This window comes from Spermophilus citellus, assembly GCF_964194105.1.
Source record: "Spermophilus citellus genome assembly, chromosome: 4".
Lineage (NCBI taxonomy): Eukaryota > Metazoa > Chordata > Mammalia > Rodentia > Sciuridae > Spermophilus > Spermophilus citellus.
The window spans coordinates 55,608,367-55,630,317 of NC_138185.1; the positions used below are offsets into that span (position 1 = coordinate 55,608,367).

Here is a 21,951-nt window from a genome sequence, read left to right on the forward strand (position 1 = left end):
GCCCTATTAGTAATTGTTGTATTCTGCTACCTTTCCTATCCCCTACTATCCCCCCTCCCCTCCCCTCCCATCTTCTCTCTCTACCCCATCTACTGTAATTCATTTCTCTCCTTGTTTATTTTCCCATTCCCCTCACAACCTCTTATATGTAATTTTGTATAGCAATGAGGGTCTCCCTTCATTTCCATGCAATTTCCCTTTTCTCTCCCTTTCCCTCCCATCTCATGTCTCTGTTTAATGTTAATCTTTTCTTCCTGCTCTTCCTCCCTGCTCTGTTCATAGTTGCTCTCATTATATCAAAGAAGACATTTGGTATTTGTTTTTTAGGGATTGGCTAGCTTCACTAAGCATAATCTACTCTAGTGCCATCCATTTCCCTGCAAATTCTATGATTTTGTCATTTTTTATTGCTGCATAGTACTCCATTGTGTATAGATGCCACATTTTTTTTATCCATTCATCTATTGAAGGGCATCTGGTTTGGTTCCACAGTCTAGCTATTGTGAATTGTGCTGCTATGAACATCGATGTGGCAGTATCCCTGTAGCATGCTCTTTTAAGGTCTTCAGGGAATAGTCCGAGAAGGGCAATAGCAGGGTCAAATGGTGGTTCCATTCCCATCTTTCCCAAGAATCTCCAAACTGCTTTCCAAATTGGCTGCACCAATTTGCAGTCCCACCAGCAATGTACAAGTGTACCCTTTTCTCCACATCCTCGCCAGCACTTGTTGTTGTTTGACTTCATAGTGGCTGCCAATCTTACTGGAGTGAGATGGTATCTTAGGGTGGTTTTGATTTGCATTTCTCTGACTGCTAGAGATGGTGAGCATTTTTTCATGTACTTGTTGATTGATTGTATGTCCTCCTCTGAGAAGTGTCTGTTCAGGTCCTTGGCCCATTTGTTGATTGGGTTATTTGTTATCTTATTGCTAATTTTTTGAGTTCTTTGTATACTCTGGATATTAGGGCTCGATCTGAAGTGTGAGGAGTAAAAATTTGTTCCCAGGATGTAGGCTCCCTATTTACCTCTCTTATTGTTTCTCTTGCTGAGAAAAAACTTTTTAGTTTAAGTAAGTCCCATTTGTTGATTCTTGTTATTAACTCTTGTGCTATGGGTGTCCTATTAAGGAATTTGGAGCCCGACCCCACAATATGTAGATCGGAGCCAACTTTTTCTTCTATCAGACGCAGAGTCTCTGATTTGATATCAAGATCCTTGATCCATTTTGAGTTAACTTTTGTGCATGGTGAGAGAAAGGGATTCAGTTTCATTTTGTTGCATATGGATTTCCAGTTTTCCCAACACCATTTGTTGAAGATGCTATCCTTCCTCCATTGCATGCTTTTAGCCCCTTTATCAAACATAAGATAGTTGTAACTTTGTGGATTAGTCTCTGTGTCCTCTATTCTATACCACTGGTCCACCCGCCTGTTTTGGTACCAGTACCATGCTGTTTTTGTCACTACTGCTCTGTAATATAGTTTGAAATCTGGTATTGCTATACTGCCTGATTCACACTTCCTGTTTAGAATTGCTTTTGCTATTCTGGGTCTTTTATTTTTCCATATGAATTTCATGATTGCTTTATCTATTTCTACAAGAAATGCCGTTGGGATTTTGATTGGCATTGCATTAAACCTATAGAGAACTTTTGGTAATATCGCCATTTTGATGATGTTAGTTCTGCCTATCCATGAACAGGGTATATTTTTCCATCTTCTAAGATCTTCTTCTACTTCTCTCTTTAGGGTTCTGTAGTTTTCATTGTATAAATCTTTCACCTCTTTTGTTAGGTTGATTCCCAAGTATTTTATTTTTTTGAGGATATTGTGAATGGAGTGTTTTTCCTCATTTCCGTTTCAGAAGTTTTGTTGCTGATATACAGAAATGCCTTTGATTTATGCGTGTTGATTTTATATCCTGCCACTTTGCTGAATTCATTTATTAGTTCTAGTAGTTTCTTTGTAGACCCTTTTGGGTCTTCTAGGTACAGAATCATGTCATCTGCAAATAGTGATAATTTAAGTTCTTCTTTTCCTATTTTTATGCCTTTAATTTATTTCGTCTGTCTAATTGTTCTGGCCGGTGTTTCGAGAACTATGTTGAACAGAAGTGGTGAGAGAGGGCATCCCTGTCTTGTTCCAGATTTTAGAGGGAATGCCTTCAATTTTTCTCCATTCAGAATGATGCTAGCCTGGGGCTTAGCATAGATTGCTTTTACAATGTTGAGGTATGTTCCTGTTATCCCTAGTTTTTCTAGAGTTTTGAACATAAAGGGATGCTGTACTTTGTCGAATGCTTTTTCCGCATCTATCGAGATGATCATATGGTTCTTATCTTTAAGTCTATTGATGTGGTGAATAACATTTATTGATTTCCGTATATTGAACCATCCTTGCATCCCAGGGATGAATCCTACTTGATCATGGTGCACAATTTTTTTGATGTGTTTTTGTATTCGATTCGCCAGAATTTTATTGAGGATTTTTGCATCTAGGTTCGTTAGAGATATTGGTCTGTAGTTTTCTTTCTTTGAGGTGTCTTTGTCTGGTTTCGGAATCAGGGTGATGTTGGCCTCATAGAATGAATTTGGAAGAGCTCCCTCTTTTTCTATTTCCTGAAATAACTTGAAAAGTATTGGTATTAATTCTTCTTTAAAGGTTTTGTAAAACTCATATGGAGTTTTAATTAGCTAAAATGTCTGGTACATGGAAGAAAATTGCAAAAGGTTAAAACTGCTAGGAAGGTATCTTGAAAAGTGATCATCACTCGTCTAAAAAATAAGTAATAATGCAGCGAATTGTCAACAAGAAGGAATGAAAGCCCATGATATGCTTCAGTTCACAATGAAGTAAAATTATTATTAACTACAATTATTAAACCTTGGTATCTTTTATTAATTTAGATCAAATGCCTAAGTGGTTACAAGAAGATTTCTACATGAAACTCTCAAGGTAGTTATTAAAAGTGTAAATGTTAGTACCTTTGGTTTAGTAATACAGATAACTGGAACAAGTATTAAACAATTTCCTTTTAAACTCAGTATTTTCAGAGTTGCCTGGCCTTCAACATTTAGCCCCCCAAAAGCTAAAAGAACTGTGAAGTCATCTTGCCACTGAGAGTTTATCACACATATGTTCTAAAACATGTGTATGATTTAGCAAATTAATTCATATGTATTTTCATATTCATAATTCCACCTAACAACATGTAAAAGTCTTTACTTTTGCTGGCATGCTAGTGAATGCCTGTAATCCCAGTGGCTCAGGAGCCTGAAGCAGGAGGATCACAAACTCAAAGCCAGCCTCAGCAACTTTGTGAGGCCCTAAGCAACTTGGAGAGACCCAGTTTCAAAGAAAAACATAAAAAGGGCTGCAGATGTGGCTCAGTGGGTAAGTGCCCCTGGGTTCAATCCCCTGTACCAACAAAACAAACAAAAAGTCTTTACTTTTAAATCTTTTCAGTTTAAATTCTCTTACCAAAAGCACTCAAGTAACTATCTTTTATCCTTAATCAAGTACCTATGTGATCCACACGCTCATTAGTGTGGAAACTGCTACAGATTTAACCTCCTCCTTTTCAGTGAACAGTTTTTTTTTCTCCCCAATTTAAAGTAGGAGAAAAAGGGGGGAGATGGAGATGAAGAAGGAATTTAAAAACTAAGCTACTTATAAAGAATAACTCTTGTTCTGAATGAAGAGTCTTAATTGAGCAGAGCTTCTTTGGATTAAATTTTGTCCTATCTGATCATGTGCTTTGCCACCATTTTTTTTTTTTTTTTTTTTTTAATACTGGGGACTAAATGTGTTACAACTGGCCACATCCCCAGCCCTGGAAATAAAAGTATTTTATTTCCAGACAGAGTCTCACTAAATTGCTTTAGGACCTCACCAACTTCCTGAGGCTGACCTTAAACTTGATTCTCCTACCTCAAACTCCCAAGTTGCTGTGACTACAGGCATGCCTCACTGCACTGGGCTTGCCTTCATTCTTGGATATTATTCTGGATACATAATACCACTTTGACTATTTTTTTTTCCTTTAGCACTTCAGATATGTTTTTCCACTGTTTCCTGGACCCCGAGGTTTACTGATGAGAGGTTAAGAATCTTGATTTGGTCCTTTATAAGTAATGTGTCATTTTTTTCTCTAGTTGCTTTCAAAATTTCCTTTTTATTTTCATTTTCAGCAGCTTTACCTAGGCATGAGTTTGTATTTATCCTACTTAAGGTTCTCTGGGCTTCTTGAAAATATAAATTTATGTATTTCACCAAACTTAGGACATTTTGAGACATTATTTTATTAAGTATTTTTTACATTGTTGGCTCATTGCCTCCCTATTCTCCTTTTGGAATGAAAACTATACATATAGTTGTCTAGCATGTCCCAGACCTGGTATTCACTTCTGTTTCCAGTCTGTTTTTTCTTTGTGTTCCTGAGATTGCATAATTTCTACTGTGTACTTCCATGTTCACTGACTTTTCCTGTTTATGTATACACATTCTGCTATTAATCCCATCAAGTAAATATTTTACATGAGATAATGTATTTTCAACTCTAAAACTTTCTTTTCTTTTTCATAATTTCTATTTTGTGGCTTTTTCATTCATTACGAACTTATTTTTCTTTACTTCATTGAAAAAAATTTTAATAGTTACTTTCCAATCTTTCTTTCATTTTCAACATCTTGGGTCATCTCAGGTTGTTCTCTGCTGATCTCTCTTGATAATGGGTCATATTTTTCCTGGTTCTTTGTGTGTTCTGTAATTTTGGGTTGGTTGTATCCTGAACATTATGAAAATTAAACTGTGTAGAGTGGGTTTTTATGTCCTTCTAACTCTTATATTTTTGCTTTAGCAAGTAATTAATTTTGTTGGGAGTCAAACCGCAGATTCTGTCTCTTGAGTGGCAGCTCAAATCACACTCTTCTTCTGTCATATGCAGCCAGGGCCTGTGGTTCAGATATCTAACATTGATGGTTTCTGGAGTGCAGACAGCTCCCACAGAAAAATGGACTATGATCTAAAAGGCATTATTTTGTTGTTATTGTTGTTGTCGTCCTGGGGAATGAGCCTCAGGGTGATTTACCACTGGGTTACATCCCCAGCCCTTTTTATTTTGAGACAGGATCTGCTAAATTACCAAAATTGGCCTTGAACTTGTGATCCTCCTGCCTCGGCCTTCCAAGTTGCTGGGATTACAAGTGTGCACCACTGTCCTCAGCTCTAACAGACATTTAAAGTTCCCCTGAGTACACAAATGTGCCAATTACCACTCTCTAAAATTCTAACAAGGGACGGATTTATCTTTCTGGGTACAAAGTAGAAGAGCTGAAGACATTTACTCCTATAGTAATGACAAGTAAATCCCAGAGAAAATAAAAATCATAAAGCACAGATGCAATGAAGCTGTGAAAACCACTCTCTATATGGGCTCCTGATGGTGCTCCCTGCCTCCCCTCCCACCATGAAGACAGTGGACCTGTGTAATCACAGGATGTGATAGAATTGATGATGGATGGTTTTGAGGCTAAGTCACAAATACCAGTTCCATGCTCAAAACTTCTATTGCTCTACCTCTCTCAAGATATTTATTATTTGTATTATAGTTATTTTTGTCAGGGTAAACATCTAAATTATCTTTGCCTTTCCTATAACTCCTAGTGTGGTGTTGATTTGCTAGTTAGGGCTCAATAATAATCTAGCAAATAGACATAAGGAGGAGCTAACTTTGTTCACAATTCCATAATACCAAATATAGTTTTATGAGACTTCTGAGATTTCTTGAAACTGCATCATTGGTTAGTTGCTATTTTTATGACCACTAAAACATTTTAAACGCCATTCTCTCTCTATTCTCTGAGATATGATTTAATATATATTTTTAAATGCACATACATAAATAATCATAAAAATCTTTATGTATACTTTGTTAATAGAATATGCATATTTGTGAGCGTGTATTCATTCACATATCAGGCTTTCTTTTCCCACAGACTCAAAGCTGTGTTCATCTAGCACTGTTGTCCCAATTTTCTTACACTCAAGCTGTCCCTTTAGGTCTCAGCTTAAATATCATCTAGTACCAAGTTTCTCTAATTATTTATTATTCATTTGGCTCTGTAGCTAGATGGTAATGTCCAGGAGGGAAGGCAATGCACTATTTTGCTCACTACTGCATGGCCATTATCTACCACAATGACCAATAGAGAAAATGCTCCACAAATGCTCACTGAATGAACAAATGAACTTTCTTCAGACTTCAAGAAGTGCATTTTGTAGGCCTCAAATATTTGTGCCCTTTGTTGTATACTTCCCTCACAGTCTTGCTCTATTGCTTCCCAAAGCTTATTAAGCACTACCACTTTGACTTGGAATGGGAGAGTCTCTTTTCATATATACAACAGATAGAAAAGATAGAAAAAATGGGGACCCTTAATTCGGTTGTTAAGATATAACAGAAAAGACAGAAAAAAAGGGGATCCTTAATTCTGTTGTTAAGACTTCAGTGTTCCCACTAAAATTCTGAATACATTTGGTCATAAAAATATTGTATCATTATTTCATTGCAAAATAGGTTAAATGAACTTTTAGTGAACCTGCTTAAGAATGTAACGACCAAAACTGAAAAATGCATTCTGCGTATTGCATTAAGCTAACAGACTACAAATATCTTTTGACTAACAATCCATTTGGAAGTGAGTCTGTATATATCCTAATACTACTAATATTAGAAATTTGGTTGTTTCATACTATCCTATTCATAATTTTATTTTTATTACTGTTAACAAGATAAGCTCTTAATAAAAATTAATTAATACTTGATTTTCCCCTACTATTTGTCTCCTTAAAGATTTGGAACTCTCCTAAAATTCATTACCAGTGTTACCATATACCAAATCAAAGATGAGAAACTCAGTCTTTTCAGCACAAACATAATTTTCTGGTAGTCAGTAATATCTATTAGTAAACATCAAAGTAGATGGCAATCTTCACCTTAAACAAAAGCTATTCCTTAATTACGGTAGAGACTTAAATCACATTTCGGCGCAGTCTCTAAAGATTTCGGTATGGGAAAAAGGGCCATGAGCTTTGGTGTGTGCTTGCATCATTCTATGCACCATGATGATGGAGGACACTTTGCTCACCACCTAGAAGAATTATAGTAAAAATCTTTAAGAACTCACTGGGTTTAATGACTGTGTAGTATCGTAACTATGACAAAATCAGATGTAGAAAAAACACTGACCCAAAACTACACCAGTTTTGCCTCGCAGAAGGTTCTAGAATAAATCTCTCAGCTTGGATTTCATCAGCCTATATAGGCACTGAACTCATCTAGAGCTTTCCCAAGATAAAAAATATATGACTTTTCCTATGGGAAGAGCACTTCTCCTGACATTGCTTTCTCTGGAGCAATCCTGGTTCACTATTATTCCCTGGAGTCAGGTCAACAGGGAATGGCTGTCCCCTATGTATATGCTTATTGTCATCCCTTTCCTTGCCAGAACTACATGATGTATAAGTTAAGTTAGGTTATGCTGAATGTTGGGAATTAGAAGGGAAGAGTCAAACATGCTGGTTAAGTAGTCTCAGAGGTGTTCCTTTGCCACTGAGTGGGGAAAGTAAGACCAGCACTAAGTGGATTCTGGCAGTGGAGTGGTTCTCTGGATCCTAGACCACCCTGGAAAGCACTTTAAGGTGGTTCTGGCCCACTGCTGCAGAAGGAGTAGCTGAAGCCCTCTTCAAATCCTTACAGAGACGAAAAGATTATTGCTGCCCTGAATATAAAAGACTATCATTTCCCAAGAAATTAAACACCTGTTCTGGTTTCTAGAATCATGATTTGTATTGAAGGACTATTTCAAATATTGAATTCTAAATATTTCTAATTGGTAATACCCTAAATGCTAGGGTTGTCACTACAGTAAAATTGCCATTACAATGGAGTTCAGAGAGAAAAATTTTAACTCAATGCTGATTCCTCCACTTGCTGGGTCTGAGTTTATAATGGCCCATGTGGCAATGTATATGTGTATCAAATTATGTCACACACTTAAATATATGCAATTTCATTTGCCAACTGAATCTTAATGAAGGTAGAAAAAACAAAACTGCTTATTTTCATAGCAAAAAAAGCAAGTGTAGATTCATTTTTCACTTACTTATTGAACATAACAGCTTATTAATTGAATCCAACATATCATATTCTAAACTGCTTACCTAATATATAAGGATATTTGATTTAGTATATGAAGGATAAAGAAAACCAAACAGAATTACTAAAATTAATTAATCTTGGGCTGGGGATGTGGCTCAAGCGGTAGCGCGCTCGCCTGGCATGCGTGCGGCCCGGGTTCGATCCTCAGCACCACATACCAACAAAGATGTTGTGTCTGCCGATAACTAAAAAAATAAATAAATATTTAAAAAAAAATAAAATTAATTCATCTTTTTTTAAGTCCAAAATGTGAAGTCAGCCTTACCCACTGCACCCGATGACTTTATTGTACAGGTAAGATGGCAAGCCCTTCAGGTGAATGTTGTTATCCACATATACGTATTGCAGTTCTCGAGATCGACCTAAATCTGGATTAAAAAGGAAAGAATTATAATTCCTTTAAATATACATCATTATTATATGAAATATATAATTTAATATGTAATATTAGAAATATTCAACAATTTCTCTTCTGGAAGAAAAAAATGTAGATTTCAAGCTCATAGTGCCAAGTTATGCTATCTGTGATATTAGAGTACACATCAGAAAACATGGGTATAGAAAAATACTTAACCAATTTAGCCTTTGATTTCTTAAACTGTAAATGAAATCACTAGGACTAGATCATAAGTAAATTCCTTTCCCATGTAAAACTTCAGTGACATTTTATAGACAATTTCAATTTAAGAATAAGTTTGTGGTGAGTCATTTATTTTCATTTTCTTCTGTAGAAAATGTTATAGAAGTAAGTTTATGGGTCAGCCTAAACAAATCTGCTTCTGCTCCTTGTCAAAAATTCTTTGCTTAGTCAGACTTTAGTCAAGTCCTTGAACATTCTGGTAGGTCTATCTGTGCACTTCCTTATAAAATCCAATTTTAACAAAGAACTTTTCTTAGTCCATTTAGCAAGAACCACCCTAGACTGCACTATCAAATATCTGATCACCTCAATATCTGATCCAATTCATCATTCTTCACTATTTTCCAGGTGATGTCTGATCACCCTGGTCTGCTTTTACCAAGAATCTTGTTAGGTGGGTTAAGCCAGAGACTTTTGACATTCTTATTAATTTTCAATCCACTGACCCCCAACCTGATCTTTGGTTCTAAATTCCCACTTGCCTGTGCAATTCTGAGTTAGCTCCATCTCTCTCCCCTACTGCAAGACCCCATTGCAATGTCATTTTAATGGTCCTGCATGAAACCTACTTTATTGTGCTTTAACAGGTGTCACTGAATAATTATGGTAATGCACCTAGAATGAGAAGCCCCTAGATAGAAACAGATGTGCCAGAAAGAGGCAGAACTCAAATTTCCCAAAGGTAGCAGGGCTGCTTGGGAAAACAGAAAATAGGCTGAAGGAGATCTCTTCCTCCTTGTCTTTCCAAGGTTTAGGAAAGACAAAGGCCCCAAAATTAAATGAGGTTCTTAGATTTATTTATATTTCAAAAGATAATCCATTTACCATTAAGGATCCTTTAGTCACTATGGCTGGCCTTGGGAATATAGAACAAATGCCACATTAGTAAAAGAAAGAAAGACATTAAACATGATCACTAGGATACAATATGATCATTGCTATTAGAAAGGCTTGTCTAAAGTCTTGTGGCTCAGAAATGGTCCTGAACAATTTACTACACAAAGTGGGAGGAGGGTAATAAAAGGCTGAGTTAAGGAAGAGCTGAGGGTCGGGCTGGGAAAGATCAATCTCATCCCCTCCTTTCTACAGCCGGTTCTATTACAATACGTCTGCCCAGGACGAGCACTGCATCCCTTACAAAAAGGAACCAAGACTGGGAGCACCAGCAACAAGCAACAAAAGGAAAGTGGCAACTCTTTGGGAAAAGGAATTCCTAAGCAACAGGCTAGAGATGTCCTTTCCCAGTGTGTAGTATTACAAGATCTAACAGAATCAGGCAGAAATGATGGGTGTGATTTCAGAGCCTAATGTTATCCTTTCTTTCCTTGCTCTGTTTTCCACTTATTCTGGAAAACAATTCCCATGTCATGAAGGCACTCCAGCAGCCTGAGAGGAAATGAGGGCTCCAACAACAGACATATGAGTGAGCATCTGGAAGCAGCTCCTACAAGCTCCAGGTCAAGTCTTTGCATGACTCCAGCCCTGACTGAGTCCATGTAAATATTCCATTCTTTCTCAAAAACTTTCCCAATACTTTCGGCAACCATGGATCTTGTCAGCAATATTCTGTGGTATTTATTTAATGGTCATTTTCTATCACCCCTTTTCTGGCTACATGTATTAACTGGAATTCTTTTGTAAGTAGGAAGCATCCCTTCTTTCTCATTTGTTTATTTGACTTTTACATTAGTATGAATTCATGAATATTTATTTTATTGTAATGGGCAAAACCTCAATTCTATTATCATTTAACTTCTTGGTCAAAATGTTTCTGTTTTGGCAATTATGAGCAACTTCAGATTGGCTCTGAAGTTCTTTCGACAATTTCTCATCCTTTTTTGATCATACCCAGACTTTCTGGCTTGTTGTAGGCTTATTTATTCTCTGCTAAATCCTTAAAATTAATCACTTCTTTAAGGACCCCTAATTCCTTTTGTAGGAAAATGGTGTTTAGAAACTACAATCTGAGAGTGTATGGTGTGTTCATTACTACTGGGGTGCTATCACTTCAAGGATCTCTTAAGATTTAGGAAATAAGAATGTTTCAAAATCCTTCCTTGAAAAGAAATATCCCAATTTGCATCCCTACCAGCAACATATGAGATATCTATATCCCTATTTTGATAGGTAAAAAAATAGACTCTCACCATTGTTTTAGTGTGCATTTTTCTAATTAAGAGCAAGTGAACATTAAAAAAAAAAAAACATACATATGAAGGGCAATTTTTTTTTACCTTTGTTAATTGTTTTGTCAAGTCTTTTCCCAATCTTTCTATCAGGTTTTGGGTGTTTTTGTCTCTTATTTTTTGAGATAATAGTCCTATGTCTGTGGTATAAGTTACAAATATTTTCTCATGGTTTGTCAGTTGTCATTTGATTTTGTTGGTGACTTGTTTGTCATGCAAAAAGTTTTAAAACTCTTTATGCAGTGAAATTTACCAATCTTTTATCATTGCTTTTAGGTTTTGAGGCATGGTTAGAAAGTCTCTTCCTATAACACCCAAGGTTAAAGCAAAATTCACTCATGTTTTATTCTAGTGCTTGAGTAATTCTTAATTCATTCTCTCTCTCTCTCTCTCCACTTAAATCCTAGTCCATTTGGAATCTTTTTTTTTTTTTGGAATCTATTCTTATATATGATATGAAATGTATGGCTAATAATTTTCTTTTCCATTTGGCAATCCAGTTATCCGGGCATTATTTATGAACATTTTGGTCCACTTTTATCCCTATAACACCAAAAAGAAAGAAAGAAAATCTCTTAAGACTAGAAGAGAAAAATTCATCAAATACACAGAATCCAGAAAAAAGTAACTACGTTGTTAATCATGCTAGAGATACTAATCCAAAAAAGGTATGTCATTGGAAAATCAGCACACACGGGGGACAAGTGGGCCCATCTGTCTATGCTTTTACTTACTAGTCAAGAGAGCAGAGCCTCAGTTTGCACATATGTTAAATGACATAACAGAACTTCTTGGTCCCTCAACTTTACTAGGTTGTAAGAATCACTGAATATGAAAACAATCACTATATAGTATGTTTTTCAAGCATCAAAATATAGAATTACCAAAATATTGTACACTGCTACTTTAGTACTCTAAAAAGCTATACATTATAAAAACATAGATGGGAAAAATATAAATACCTGAAGATAAAAAACATAAATACCTGAATCCATTTGTAATAGAAAAGGCTACACTAAATTATACAAAAATTCCTATTCTAAATTTCTTCACTACTTCTTTAATATACAGACAAATCCCTTAAGCACAAATAAAATTTTGCAGTCTTTGTATATAAAAAACTGAAATATTTTTAGAAAATGAAAACTACATCAATAAAATACAAACTCTTTCTGGCCTCAAATTTGCCTTTCAGAGCCCCTAGGAAGCTCAAGGAAAACAAGGAAAGAGTCTTTACTTGAATGCACACAGTAGGGGTGTTGCATACTCATCAAGGAAACAAGACCAAGCTAAGGCTTGGAGTCAGAAAACTTGAGTTTGCATCCTCATTCTTCTACTTGTTAGATAAATAGCATGAGTTTCTCATCTGTGTAACAGGGAAAATAAAGCTATCCATTAAGTTTTAGTAGAAATGACCAACAAAATTGATAAACTATCAAGCAGAATTCTTGCCACATAGCCTTCTCCAATATATGGCAGTTATTATTCTCATTATCATTAGTAAGTGACACATTCAGAAGTGTGGCCTACAGTAGAAGACCAATTAAGAGAGAATTCTCTTTGGCATGCAGCAAATGGTACTAACACTGTTATATACTTTAATTGCACAGAAAAGAGTTGGAGGCTACAGCCTCTAGAGACAGTGATTCATCCCCTTAAGCCAAGGACACAAAATGGGACAAGGCAAAGAAAGCACCTCTCTCCTCTAATATACACAAAAGAGTTTGTGCAAGTTAAATGAGGTGACATGCAAAGATCACACCACAAAGTTAAATAAAAGCTGACACCTGCTACTTCTTACATATTTTAGTTTTTCCTCTCCTAGTTTTATAGGAAAAAATGAATAATTAATGATTAAAAATACTCTTTGGTTTACACTTTATGTTAGGTTTTCAACATTTCAGAAAATTCAGTGTGCACCTTCTGACCACCTTGTTTGAACAACAAAATTTTTTTATACATCCATAATGGCATGAACTATTTTATGTTACAGCAGAATCAAAACTAGTATAGCTGTATTCAAAACTATTATATATTAGCCAGAATAATGCCATGTGGACATGAGTAATACAGACACTTAAACATTCCAAACAATACAATCTGATACAGAGTGAAAAGAGACAGTGCTGAAATGATATGATGTAATGGGTTTGGAGTCAGAACTAAGTCTGAATTCTGGCTTTCCACTAACTGCTTCCTGACTCCAAAAGAAATAAAATGCTCTGTGCCTGTTTCCTCTGGGGTACTATAGGGATAATAAAACTTATCTCATAGATTTGTTAAGAAGATTAAACAATGCATATGATGCCAAGCTTGATTCCTTGCAAAATAACTGGTGCTTAATACATCTTAGTCTTTTATCTCCCTCTTCTGAATCTAAAGAGAACATCATGAAAGAGTGCAGGACTGTGAAGACAGCCAGGAAGCTCTGTTGTTTTGGCTGACACAGCACAGCCTGCTGGTGAGGCTGTGACTCCTAAACCCTGGGCAATGTCCCAGGCTGTAAAGGCCGTGCCCCTACAGGCGTAGGAGAGCAGGCTCTCAGCTGGCCAGGAAGCAGTCCACTGGCAAATACCCTAAGTGCAATGGAATGATATTTTTAATCATAATGAGGAAGAAATATGACTATTTGCTGCATGAAAAAGCTTTGAGATATTTCTTACATTCTTAATACAGAAAAATCTTCAATCAGTAATTAACTTTGGAAGGGACCATTTATCTACTAGATAACGAGGAGGTTTGTTTTCTTCCTTCTGTTAATATTAATTCACCAAAACTGCAATAATTATACCATGCAATAAAGTTCTTGTGCAAAAGTGCTCATTATGTAAAATTTATAAAGCAAGGACATTGTCCACCTTCATAGATTCTAAAGCCCTAAAGAACTGCTTCATGTGGCTTTTTAAAGTACTGTACTGTGCCTCAAGTATTTCCTTTTTTTTCTTCCAGACTTATAGATCAAAGTTTGTTATTGAGAAATTAGTAAAAGCTAGGATTTCTGCAAATACTCCAATTCTTTTTTTTTTTTTTCAACCTCAAGACTCTGCCATATGCAGCCCACATGGCTGAAGATGGAACAAAATGCTCCTGTGTGTTTAGGCTGTTGCTCTTTTAACCATACTATAAATGCAAGCATGAATGACAACACAGGCCAGAACAGAATAGGGTCTGTGATTTCTGCACAGTGATCAGTTTAAAACATTTATTTTATCAAAAGGTAAATGATGTATTCTCTTCAACAAAATGATGGAGCAATTGAGACCACAGATCAAAGCAATAAACTAAAATGGATTATTTGAAATGCTCTATCAATGTTTAACCAATGATCTACAGTTCAAAAAGCCAGAGCCTGGCCTGGTGGCACATGTCCATAATCCCAGTAGCTCAGGAGGTTGAGGCAAGAGGATCACAAATTCAAAGCCAGCCTCACAACAGGGAGGCACTAAGCAACTCAATGAGACCCTGTCTCTAAATAAAAAATAAAATAGGGCTGGGGATGTGGCTCAGTGGTTGAGTGCCCCTGAGTTCAATCCTCGGTTTCAAAAAAAAAAAAAAAGACCAGAGATTTATGAATCATTATTAAAATATTTTTAATTAACATAAATGTGAATTTTTTCATGGTGAATGCAGAGTAATTTACAGCATATCCCAAAATAATTTTAAAATTAATGTAAGTTACCTACATGATGCTTTTTATAACAAGGACATTTCATCTACCTTTTCAGAAAAAAAACTTTTTCAGTAGTAACTTCTCAATATACACACACTTCATTAAATCTTTTACATTGTCATAATCTTTCTGATCTATTCAACTTTTACAAAATAAAATTCCACAGTAAATTATAATTTAGTAAGACACTTCATATACAATGGAACATCAACAGCTGTTAAATTAAAACAAATTGATTGTAATAGATTTGAATGACAGAAGGAATGCTCTTGGTTTAAATGGTGTTTTAGTTGGCTTTTTTTTTCACTCTGTGACTAAAAGAGAACCAACCAGAACAAATGTAAAGGAGAAAAGGTTTGTTTGAGGGCTCATGGTTTCAGAGGTCTCAGTGCATAGATGGCTAGCTCCATTCCTCAGGGCTTGATGTGAGACTGAATATTGTGGAGGAAGAGTGTGACAGAGGGAAGTGGCTCACATCATGGTGATCAGGAAGCAGAGAGAGAGTCTCCATTCTCCAGATACAATAAATATACCTCATAGCCACGCCCCCAATGAACCACTTCCCCCAGCCATACCCCACCTGCCTCCAGTTACCACTCAATTAATCCCATTAGGGATTAATCCACTGACTAGGTTAAGGCTATAACCCAATCTTTTTCCTCCAAACCTTCTTGCATTGTTTCACATATGAGCTCTTGGGGGACACCACATCTAAACTATAACAAATAATCACATTTCAGCATTTCTTTTACTGTTGCACAGTTCAAGTAACAAAGAAATGATTGTTAAGTAATGGGCTAGGCACCATACTTGATGCTTGGGGCATGAAAATGAAGACACACAGTCTCCACCCTGGTGAAAAAGTAATAATAGTTCATGTAAATTGCACACTTATTGAGTGATCCATGCTTTAAATGGATCTTATTGAATTCTTACTAAGGTTCTATGAAATAGGTGTTAATATTACCCTGTTGCTGAGACTTAAATTAAAACACCTTCTATGGCCAAGTTCACAAAGCTATTAAGATGTAGAACTGTGATTTAAAGGTATAGCTGCCTGCCTTACCATTATATGCATTAGAGGTTCTCCTCAACACATAGTTTCTCTATAAACCAAGGCACTTCCTCCTAGTGTGGTGATGATATTGCCTATCAGGACACATAGGTGCTGGGGGGAACAAGAGGATTGGTGCCATGCCCAAGGCATCCAGGTGTGATGTCAGTCTTGAAGGAGAGACAAGGGATAAACGGAGTATCTCTCTGCTTTCTTTAAAAGATGAGAAAAACTGCTGGGTCAGTTCTGACTCACAGATTTAGGTCATAAATATCAAGAAAAACCAAAGGTTTCTTCAGAAAAGATACAAGGGAAAAGAGACTTCTTGATGATTGCCCAGCATGACACAGCTGGTTAATATAGCAGTGTATGGTGCGGCACCATGGGAGACAGTGTGAAGAGCAAATGTCTTTGCGTGGCATCTTGAATTGGAATTGGGCCTGTTTCTTTGTTTTGTTTTGAACTTAAGAATTTTACTAAGAATGATGACTGATGGAAATTCCAGATTTTTGCTTTTAAGTCAATTGACAACATCTCCAGACTTTGCTAGTACTGCATGTCCTTGTCACTATTTAAAAAGATGTAAGTTCCAGAACCAAAATAACAAAAAAAAAAAAAGAAAAAAAGAAAAAAAGAAAAAAAAAACTTTGCTGGCAAACATTCTGCTCATGATTCTAGTCTTCATACTACTTGTTTTTCTAAAATTCACATCTGTGCCTTTTTCAGAATGAGCAGCCATACTTTTGTTTTTAATCAATAGTTGGAAGAAAGGGGCTTCATTTCTTGTTATTAACCCCTTTCAACCTCCAAATTCTACTCCCAAATTTAGAGAAAAATACATATCTGTCCACTTAAAGCTCACTTAGTCTAGGTGTGCACTTTTATCATTACATAAAGAAGAAAAATTGTGTTACAAATACTTATGACAGGAGCAGTGAACATCCATTCTCTTACAGACACTGCATTCTCGAGTTAAATAAAATCCATATGGGTTTTAATTAACAGATGAATTTTCTCTCCCATTTCTTCCCACTTTTTGTACCCTGTCTTCAATATTTCTTTTCGTCTTTTCCATTATTTATATTTCTTTTCATTTTCTCATTTCATTAGTTTCTCCTTTGATTAGAGACCCGCCCAACAATTTCTACAGAATGCTATCTTAGGCACATGCTTGGGCCCCCCTTTAGGAAGCAGCTATCATACTTTCTACTCAATCACAGGGGTAACTCCAACTTCTGGGACTTTCTGTTTCCACTAGAATAAACTTGTTAGTACTGAGACTCAATTTACTTGGCAAATGAGTCCCATTAAACAATGACCTTCAGGCAGCAGTTCCTTAATGGCAGATAAATACATTCACATTTCAGGAGAGTACAGTTTACACTGGATTTCAAATCTGAGATGAAGAAAAAATCAACTGATACATGTATTGAAACATCACATGGTACCCCACATATGTGTATGATTTTTATGTCAGTTAAAAATAAATTAATTTAAATTTTTAAAAAGGAATTATTAATTTCTAATTTTAATACTAAAGTATGAGTTGTTTTACAATGTGGACTTAAATTGTTTAGTCAAAAAATTATGAACAGCAATTTCTGACTTTCTAAGCAGGGAACAAGAAGCAATAGAAAAAGTAAGTAGAGTTAACATATTGGTACCTTCTATATCTTATTTACAATAAAAGAAGGAATTTCACCAGTGTTTTGAAAATGCCTGAGAACTAGTTTCTAAAACTGCATCACTAACTTGCTATAATGTATTTTTTTCCACACAGGTACCCAATTCCTATGAAGGAAAACAACCACTACCCCTGTTTTAAAAAACAGTGTTCACCTAGTCTGAGAAAAATGCGTGGTATTGCACCCTCATCAATGCAACAGTGTACAATGCAGCAAGCAGTAAAGGAGCTGTCACTCCATTTGTTGCACAAGTCCTTGGAGCACAGAATAGCTCTTCCTAAGAAATGAAACTGTGCACTACTAGCATCTCTGAAGGACAACTGTGTGATTGCTTTGGAAAGCCAGATCATTTCTCATTAGCACTCTTTACTAACTTTTGGGCTTACTATGCGGTCGTTTATGCACAGGCTATTCTATAAATCTCAGTGTTGCCACCAAATTTTCTTGGTTAAGAGTTCATTCACTGTTTTTTTAAAAATTGTATTGATGTTTTTATTTTTACTGTTGCTTATGTGTTTTCTCTTTAATTAATTAATTTTTAAATTTTGATTTTAATATATGACCACAGAATGTATTACAATTTATATTACACATATAGAGCACACTTTTTCATCTCTTTGGTTGTACATAAAGTAGAGTCACATCCTTCATTTCTTCTTACGTGTACTTAGGGTAATGATGACCATCGCATTCCACCATCTTTCCTACTCCTATGCTCCCTCCCTCCCCTTTTCCCTTTTGCCATATCTAGAGTTCATTTAATCCTCCCATCCAATTCTACTGGATAACTGTGCACTTCTGTTTTCTTAAAACTATATAAGTTACTAGCCTTGAGTTGACACAGCACTCCCTATAGGCTCCATATCCAACTTGTGCATGGGGAACCTAACAATCCTTCTTTCTATTATTCAACATTAAACAAGTTGTAAACATTCCTGAATAATAGGGCTTATTAATTATGTAAGGAAAACTAGCAGCATCTGGTAAAAAAAAGCCTTAGAGGAAACCACCTTTTTCTTCATATTTCTCTAAACTTTCAGAAGCCAAGGGGTGGTCAGAATTCTGTGAGCTAAACAGAGCTATCCTGAATTGATAGCAAATATTCAAGTTTTGAGAGACCTCTGTTAACTTTCATAGCATAGGCTCAAGTGACTGCTCTTCTCTTTCTCTGCTGATAGTCACCACTGAGAACAAAGCCTCTGGCAGCAGACTCATCTGTCACTCAACTGTCACGGTACAGTAATAAGAGGAGCATCCTTCTTTTTTGATACATCTTTTCATCTTAAGAAGAACACAGTCAAAGAGTCTTAATGGTTTTGACAGTATTACAAGTGACTTAGAAGAACATACTCAAAGAGAGTTAATGGGTTCGACAATATTACAAGTGATTTAAGTCATCCTTACATATAACTTCTGTAGCTGCCTTTTGAAGCAGGTATAATCTGACATTACTTTAAGAAGCCCTATAAAAACTAGTTTTCTCTGAAGTCAAACTTCTTTGACAAGAAACTGAATTCAGTAAGTGGCTCCTAGAATATGATTCCCACCTTCCCTCACAGGCAGAGGATATCTAACACTGACTTCACAAAACTCCCAAGTTCCTATATTTTGCTTCTAAAAACAGAAAAACACAGAAGTCTTCCAGTGCTTGAAAACTTCAGGGTGTGTGTGTGTGTGTGTGTGTGTGTGTGTGTGTGTGTGTGTGTGTAGAGCATCTCCAAACAACTATAAAGAGGAACCCCTCCTCTTCTAAGTTTCTAAGGACAGTTCAGTGCACTAAGCAAAGGGAGGGTCAGCAGCACTGTGCTTCATTTCACTTTCTCTGACAGTTCTTAGCATTAGATGACTTTGGTTTATCAGAAGAGTTCCAGGAAAGATTTCAAGCACACAAATGTTAACTATTTTCTTGCTAAAGTTGTAATTATTTCCAAACTTGCTTTCCTGGTGGCAAAAACAATAAAAAGTAAATTAATTTAAAAAGTAAAAAACAAAAACAAAACTGAGGAGACTGCTGACATTTTGGTTTGCTTCAGTTTCTTTCATCTTCTCGGATTACCTAATCTCCAATCTCCTCAAAGCCTTCTCTGGGTGACCACACATTGTGTGGCTGCCAATGCATGTTTCTGCTCCCTGACCCTTTCATCCCCTGTTCTCAAAGGATCCAGTCTTAGACCAAGAGGAGAGTGCTACTTTGGGCAGGATGTTTCTTTTAGGCTGGACAAGCCTCACCACTACCCTCTTGCTTATGTGTTTTTCTCCCTGTTCACAGGCCCATGTGCTATCAGGGTGGGAGTCCTGTGAGCTTGGATAGTGTCCAGGGCAGTGTGGAAGCTGCTTCCACATTCGAGGTTGTCTAGAGCCCCAGGCCTAGGAGTTCTGGGTATTTTAGCCATCACAAGGCACTCTCCTCAGAGCCCAGCACAGACCACCTTGCCACTCATGCTCTTTGACACAACATTATGAAGTTTACAAAGGAAAAAGTCTCCTGACACAGAAAAATGACTTGAGGGTAGGGTGACATGAAACCTAGAGATAGAAATTATTTTGTAATAATTCTACTCACCACTGAATATCAAGTAGTGAAAAAGACATGTCCACTTCCCTAGCCACACCAGCACTGACACGGTGCATACAGAAGATGCAAATAAATGAGAGTGCCAGCGCAGAGGAAGAGCCGGGCAATGTGTAGTCCTCTATCCTCTGCCCAAGAACTGCTTCTTTTTTTTTCTTTTTTTTTATTGGTTGTTCAAAACATTACAAAGCTCTTGACATATCATATTTCATACATTAGATTCAAGTGGCTTATGAACTCCCATTTTTACCCCAAATACAGATTGCAGAATCACATCGGTTACACAACCACATTTTTACATAATGCCATATTAGTAACTGCTGTATTCTGCTACCTTTCCTATCCTCTACTATCCCCCCTCCCCTCCCCTCCTATCTTCTCTCTCTACCCCATCTACTGTAATTCATTTCCCTCCTTGTTTATTATCCCATTCCCCTCACAACCTCTTATATGTAATTTTGTATAACAATGAGGGTCTCCCTCCATTTCCATGCAATTTCCCTTTTCTCTCCCTTTCCAAGAACTGCTTCTAGCATCTGCACCAGCCACTGCAAATCAGATCCTCTGCCACTGTGATACACGGTATTTAGCATAATACACAGTATGACTGCCAGGCACCCCAAATGTTAACAGTGGGCAGGTTCCCAGGGGTATGACTTCCCTTTATTCTTCTAACACCATTGCCAACTCAGTACCTGTTCAGCTCTGTCACTACTGAAACAAAGGTAGAAACGGGCAGCGAATGACCAAGGGAATGAGAAGCTATGGTGAGGCATAGAGAATAGGCAAGGCAGAAGGCACAGAAACTAGCTACAAGACATAAAAGCCATTTGACTTAGAAAGTCCAATTGTGTGTGAAATTCCAGGCAGAGTGGAAGCTCTACATGGTATTATGATAAGAGTCCATTTGGCTATCAGACATGAGACCAGGGCTATGGATCATGCTCTGGCCAGCCAGATGTATGAATGGTTTAGAGTTGAGACAGAGTATGTAGTGGAAGAACCACCCCCCCCCCCAAAAAAAAAAAAGACAAGGAAAACTAGTTGCTAGAAACACAATTTCAAAATGAAGGAACTAGGGGCTCTGCAGAACTTGAAGGGGACAAACAAAGTGAGAAGAAGACTTGCTGGCACCAAGAAAGACCTAGATGAGAAATATAAGGACTAGGCTTTTTTATAAGATTTCTGTTGCATCTTTAGCAATCAGGGAAATGGAAATCAAAACGACACTGAGATTTCATCTATTACCAGTTAGAATGGCAATTAAGAATATAAATAATAATAAATGCTGGAGGAGCAGTGACTAAGGAATGTTTATACACTGTTGGTGGGACTGTACATTAGTACAACCACTACGTAAATCAATATAGAGGTTCCTCAAAATACCAGGAATGGAACCACCATGTGTCCCAGCTATATCACTCCTCAGTATTTAACCCAAAGAACTAAAGTCAGCATACCATAGTGCTATATGCATATCCATGTTTACAGCAGTACATTCACATAGCAAAGTAATAGAACCAAGTCTTGGGGTTCATAAACAGATGAATGAATAAAGAAAATGTGCCATACACACACAGACACATGCACACCATGGAGCTTTACTAACCATAAGGAAAAATGAAATTATGTCACTTTCAGGAAAATGGATAAAACTGGAGAACATCATGGTAAGTGAAGTAAGCCAGACTCAGAAAGTCCGGGGTTCTGTTTTCTCTTGTATGTGGAAACTAGACAGAAAAATGGAGAAAAGGATCTTAGGAAAATAGAAAAGGAGACCAACAGAATAGGAGAATGGCATCAGGAGGAAGGAGGAGGGGAGGGAAAGGAGTACTGGTGAATGTAATTACCAATTCATGTTATGTGCATGTATGACTATATCAAATGAATTTCATTATTATGTATGATTATAATGTACCAATAA

General features: G+C 36.7%; 1 protein-coding gene across 3 annotated transcripts in view; it reads right to left on the reverse strand.

Annotated features, from left to right (window-relative positions):
• Nucleotides 1–21,951, reverse strand: part of LRRC28 (leucine rich repeat containing 28) — a 135,036-nt gene that overhangs the window by 24,595 nt on the left and 88,490 nt on the right. For all 3 annotated transcript variants that reach the window (XM_081290749.1, XM_081290750.1, XM_081290748.1), the window contains one exon: nucleotides 8,486–8,588. In XM_081290749.1, coding sequence (XP_081146875.1) covers nucleotides 8,486–8,588 — 103 coding nt within the window. The remainder of the gene's footprint in view (nucleotides 1–8,485; nucleotides 8,589–21,951) is intronic.